At 33.2% G+C, this 6316-nt stretch overlaps 1 protein-coding gene across 1 annotated transcript in view; it reads left to right on the plus strand.

Moving 5' to 3' along the window:
• Thsd7a (thrombospondin type 1 domain containing 7A) overlaps positions 1-5489 on the plus strand; it is a 423447-nt gene extending 417958 nt beyond the window's left edge. The window contains exon 27 of the mRNA XM_087204666.1: positions 18-5489. Coding sequence (XP_087060792.1) covers positions 18-102 — 85 coding nt within the window. The 3' untranslated portion in view covers positions 103-5489. The remainder of the gene's footprint in view (positions 1-17) is intronic.
• The last annotated feature ends 827 nt before the right edge of the window (positions 5490-6316 follow it).

Raw genomic sequence — 6316 nt, forward strand, 5'->3', positions numbered from 1 at the left:
TAATGAATCTCTTACAGCAAAAAGCCAAAGAAACCCCAAAGAAGGCAAAACAACCGTCTGAAACCTTTAACTTTAGCTTATGATGGAGACGCAGACATGTAAAATAGAACTTTTCCTGACAACAACCAATTTGGCTTTCTGACTTTGTAGTTGATAACCAGGGGCCACAACAACAATATCCAAACTGTGGATTATAATTCGTTTTAACTTTTTTAAAGAACATCATGAATGAAAGAGTGAAAATCACATTGCCACTGGAAATCTTCAAGATAATACCATTTAACGCATAGACCATCAACTCTAAGATTTCTAGATTTAGTTGAATACATGCTACATTTTGGGAGTTTTATGTCATCTTCCTTGAAATCTTCCAATTGAAAAATCACTTTCACCTCAAAAAAATAGTGATGAAATTTGCCATATGGGGTTGCCTGATGCAAGACTGTTTGCAGTGTTTAACCCACAGAACTTTCTAGCATGAAGAGTTTATACCAAGATCCCTACAGTACTATAGTCAAACATAACAACATCTATATTCAGCTGAATGGTATTCATTATAATGTCATATTATGTACTTGATAATAAGCAACTGTAACAGTGAAGAAAAGGTCGGCTCCAAGCTGAGCAGAATCCCCATGGAATAAAGTCAGCATCTTTGTGGTTCTGGGTAGCATGTATTGACTTGCATTTCAAAGACAAAGACTCTTTTATAAGACTTCATTCTTGTCTTTCCACAATATACAAATGCTGGACATGTACTAGTATCTTAGAAGAAAGAGTCCTCGATTTCGGTATTTTATAGTAGTTATTGTCTGGAAAACTAATTTGTTTGTGTTAATAGATTTCTACTTTCCCTAATTTTCAAACTGGTTGCCTACATCTTTTGCTATATTGAAGGCACATTTTTGCACTATATTAGTGCAGCATGATGGGCACTTAACCAGTATTGCCATAGAAACTGCCTCTTTTCATATGGTATGAAGACATCTGTGCCAAGAGGGTTCTGGAGACATTTGCAATTTCTTGTACCCTGAAGAGAATGGAGTTCAGTTTGAATGGCAACAGGATGGAATCAGCTATGACACCTGCTGTGTGCACTTTTCCTCCTCAACACAGCCACTGCAAAACTGGCAACATGGTTGTAACCTAAGTGTTAAGGTCCCCAGCCCATGAACCCTCAAAAGGTGGATCCCTCTAGTTGATTTGTAATTGTTCTTTGAAGGCTGTTTATGACTAGATTTTTATATTTGTTATCTTTGTTAAAAAAAGAAAAGAAAAGAAAAAAAGGAACTGGTTGTCTTTTTAATTTCAAGCAGATGGAAAAATAACGTATCAATGATTTTTATAACTAAAAGAAGCCAAAATTATGTGTTGATTCTTCTTTCTCCCTGATTTGTTTCTCAGTTTTAGATTCAAAGTCTGTCCTGCAGGCATTATTTCAAAATCTCATAGTCTTTTGTTTTTCTCATTGGTTAAATTTGAAGCAGTCTTTTAAATATATGATTTCAAAAACTAAAATTTGAAAAAGGAAGAATGAGTATCTTGTCCAGGACTTCATTATGTATCTACACCAAGGTTGGTCAACATTTTTTCTTTAGAATCAAATAGTAAATATTTCCATCTTGGTCTGTGTTGCAACCTCTCAACTCTGTCATGTATAAAGTTGGCACAGATGATGCGCAGTAAGAAAAAGAATGAACATGACTGCTTTCCAGTTAAATTTTACTTACAAAAAAGCAGCAAGCAGGCCACATGTACATCCTCCAGTTTGCTGACCCTCTCTCTCGATGTTCTTTAATGCTAATCTCCACTGTATCATCTTTGGTTTTCATTTATTTACCATTTGTCTGTCACCAGAGCTTAATTTCAAAAGTGAAAATCCAGGCATTAAATTTACCATTGCTTTGAAAGTCGCTATATTTTTCAAGGAAGTCCCTAGAGATGGTCACAGTTTAGTATTTTCTCTACTCCTCCTTTAGGCATGGTCATTGTGATTTAATCAAATCTCTGTTAAGTTGCTGGACATTTCAAGAGAAAGTTTGAAAGGTCATTAAAAAGCAATGTCATTTTTCAGGCAACAGTTATTACAACAATCTTTGGGAGGAAAGAACTTGAGGTTTTCAGGTCTTTTAAAAGTAGGAACAAATTATTTTATCTTAAACTTAGCTGTGTTGCTGTGGAAGAGGTTTAAATTGTTTTACCTTCACAGAGTACACAGTAGATTTTGAACTCCCCCTGCTGCCAGTTAAAATATTTGCAAAGACTAAAAAACATCACTTAGGATGTCAGTAGCTCTAAAATAAAAATATTTCTACCTATTTCAGTAAGAAATAAATATGGTAAACATTTATCTTTTATCTAATATTCAATATATTAGGCAATGAAAATCATTTCAAAGAGAACAGGTAGTCAGAAACATGAGAATTTTACTTTAAGCCAAGGAATTAATCAAGAAAAAAATGGAAAAACAAAATCCATTTCATCTCTTTTATTGAAGAGAAAGAAAAAATATTATTATTACTCTAAACTTGATTGTCAATGTGTATATTCAGGGGCCTTCCAGACAACTCTCAAGTTGATCTCTTTGAATAAAATAAACTTCATTTGTTCAGAATGGCTGAGAATCTATTGCAGTTATTTGAAAAATTATGTCTTATGAAATGTGTGCAACACCTAATAATTTGAAATGTACAATGGAATAAAATATTATTCCAATTAAAGCTATGCTTAGGATCTTAAAAATGCTGTTGATTTGGAAGACAGATCACTTTTATCTGACCTGTGTTATAAGAATTAAATGAGCTTAGAGATCAAAAACTATAAAATGTTATGAAAATATAAGATGCTTTTATTCATAAATTAGTTACATTTTGTAGCACTCTATTCACATGGAGAGGTTATAGTCAATGCAACTTAACACTGGGAACCTATTGGAGGCTTATTTTGGGGATAAGTCAGTACTTGATGTTATCATGTTACAAACATTGGAAGGAGGCAATGTAGCTATTTAGCTAGTTTGGATGAATGGGAGGTTATTATATTCATATTTATAACATGAGAATGGCCTTGTTTTTGTTCCTGGCAAGAGTCCATCATCCATTAAATACTTTACTGGAATTTCATCAAAACATTACTCTTATTGTTCATTCTACAAATTCAGTACAAGAACATAGTAGTAACTTGACTATTTAAATTTTGCCTTACCAAAATGGTCTGGGAGCTCAAAAGGATTTAGAAATACTATTGTGTAAGTATGAAGGTTTGCTTAGTATAAAAAAGAAAAGAAAAAATATTGGGCTCTGTGTTATATGGTTTTGTTAGACTGTTTCAGTTGGAACTATATAGAAGTGGCATAACTGATCCCTCATGAAAGGGACTGATTTGCTTATTTATCAATACTTAATCCAATACATTAACCATAATTCTTTTTAACACCTTTTTGAAGATGCTGCAGTGTAAAAAGAAAGGACTCCATAAAAGCATGTCTTTACTTATAACAAAGCACAAATTACTTATAACAAAACAAATATTTATTGAATTATCACATGTAAGCCACTCTGCTAGGCACTATAAAAATTAGTAATGATTTTTGTATAAATAGATGCTTAAGACATTCAAAAGAAAGAAAAGGCTTAAGGAGTGATAATAGCACTTAAATGCATTGCCCTTTACTCTAGACTTGTTTATAAATTGATTAGTATTTTTCCATATGTAACACAAATGTCCTAGCCCATGCTGTGAGGAGTTTAGTATTTTCCCTACTCCTCCTTTATGTGTGATATTTGTGATTTAATCAAATATCTGTTAAATTACTGGACATTTCAAGAGAAAGTCACTTCTTCTTACAGGGAGCAAATAGCACCTCTCATACATTTATTTACCTCCTCCAAATAATCTTATTTGTGGTCCTCTAATGCTGATTTTCTCTGCCTGGTTTCTCTCTACCCCTACTGTCTTAGCAATGGCTATTCTTGTCTACTTCCCTCAGAATTACCTTTCATTAAATGTGCTCAAATTTATGTAAGAAAAATAATAGAGAATATTTACATTGCCTTCCTATTGGACTCAAAGTGTCAGAGTATGAACAACTTGATTTAGACAGAATGCATTGGTCAAAGAAATAATTAAAGGAGAAAGGAAAGATGTGGAGGGCACTCCAAAACAAATGAACACTTGATTTATTACTACCCAGTATCTTTTTATCTATCCATCTTGTATTGTTGTTTACTTCCCACTTTGAAAGATGGTGAAGGAGGCCTGTACCTTTCAATACTGTACAGAAAGGAAAGCCCATTCCTAGGATGATTGGGATCTTCACAGATTTGCATGAATCGTGTCTACCAAATGATCTGGGGTTCCCTACTTGTAAAAGTATTGCCAAATCCAAATATGTTTTTCATCCTATTTCCTCTCTAAGGTTGAGGGTATTAGAAGGACAAATTTTTTAGAAATTTGTAAATAATCTTTCCGAGCATGATGTTCCTAGGTCTAGTTGAGATGTGAGAACCACATCTGCCTGTTTTGGTAACAACAGTCCCAGCTGATCCTGCTTTCAGACAGCCCTGGCTGCAGTCAAGACCGCAGCATTTGGAACTCAAGTGTGGGCCTCCCAAATGGTTCTTCTTTTAGGAAAAGACTGTTTTGCAGTGTGGTATGATAAATCTATACCTAGCAGGTACACTGAAAAATTATTATGTCTACATTATTAAATGAATTAAGCAAATGCTGAATGAATAGTTAATTTTGCAGGGTTTTTGTTTTGTTTTTTGTTGGTCTTTTGTGCTTCTACCAAAACGGAACATAAGCCAGGCAGTATATGAAGAGTTGTAGTTCATGACAGTTATGTTTCTGGTGATCAAAAATCTTTATTATATTTAGAATATAATTAAGTTTTATTATTGTTAGTTCTGTCGTTGTGTTTTGTAGGATTTTTTCCTTTTCGTAATAGTTTCTAGATTACCTACTGTTAAACATTTATTGATTTATACTTTTTCTAGCCATTTTTTCAGGGATCTATTTGTGTTCATTTTTAGAAAGTAATCATTTAGATTTCCTTTCTGGTACTATTTCCTGCTCATTTTAATCAGCAATTTGAAGAGATCAGTGTTTGTCATTGTAAAATATAAATTTATTAAATTTGCAATCTATCTTTCTGGGAATCATAATCTCATAAATGTGTGTTTTTTGTTAATTTAACTACCTGAATATTTATTTTGTTTAAATAAGAGGGCAGCTGTCTATAAATTTTTTTTAATATTACTTTGTAAATTGTGTAATGTAATTTATTTTGAATTATGTACATTTCTTTTAACGCACAAAATGTCTACGTACAATTAAGTACAGATTTGCAAATAACATCACTAAGCTTTATTCAGTTCAGACAGATGGCATGTGAAGATGTAATATGCTTTTTTTACATTTTCATATGGATTATTTGTAAATAACTATATTGCTGACAAACATAAACATGGAAGTCATTTTCATTCTAATCACGTGTGCCTGTGTTTTAATTTTCATCATTTACTTCTTAAATGGATTCATTTTTCTTTCCATGAATATCCAAATCCTTTTAACACTATATTGCTTCTTTCTGGGAGACTTATTTTAAGTTCAATTTCAAAAGTTTCAGAAATTCAAATTTTACTGTCAAGTCAGCTGAGGCCTCCAGATTAATCCCCATGGTCACAGAATCTCTTAGATTCCAGCGAATTAAAGGAGGACACAGCAGAGAGTGGGCAACACTGTAGACACAAATGACTCTCCTGGCCTCAGCAGTCATAAGGCTTTGTCACTGCACAAAGGCCAAACCTAAAACTCAGGGTAGAAGTTCACATGTTAACAAATTCAGGAAGAAATCCACAAATTAGGCAATTTACTGCAGAAAGGTTCATAATTATTCATAATTCATTTTCTGAAGCACAGTCATGCCTTGCTACCTGATTGCTTTGAAACACATCTTGTTTGGTACTTGATGTTTTTTGACACTAAAATTTTGTTCTATTACTTATCCTTTGGTACTCTTGTCATATGAGCTACAACTTGTCCTTGTGTATTTTCTCATGACTTACTACTCTTTCTAGCACAAATAGTATTTGGTATTTATATTTATTGCCTTTGGTATTTATCCTGCCTCCCTGAACTGACTAAGAAGTACCAGAATACCACTGTAGCTGTTTGCTAGAATACAACTAAGCAGAGAACCCTTTAATCTCTTAGTATGTGAACTACACAAAACATACAGCTAGCCTCCAACATTTGATGAAAAATAGTGATTCCCAGTCTGCTTGTTTTATGTATTGTTCATGACAACTGAATC

Source organism: Heterocephalus glaber, unplaced genomic scaffold, assembly GCF_053883595.1.
Source record: "Heterocephalus glaber isolate CG9 unplaced genomic scaffold, H.glaber_assembly_v1.0 deba00000546, whole genome shotgun sequence".
NCBI lineage: Eukaryota > Metazoa > Chordata > Mammalia > Rodentia > Bathyergidae > Heterocephalus > Heterocephalus glaber.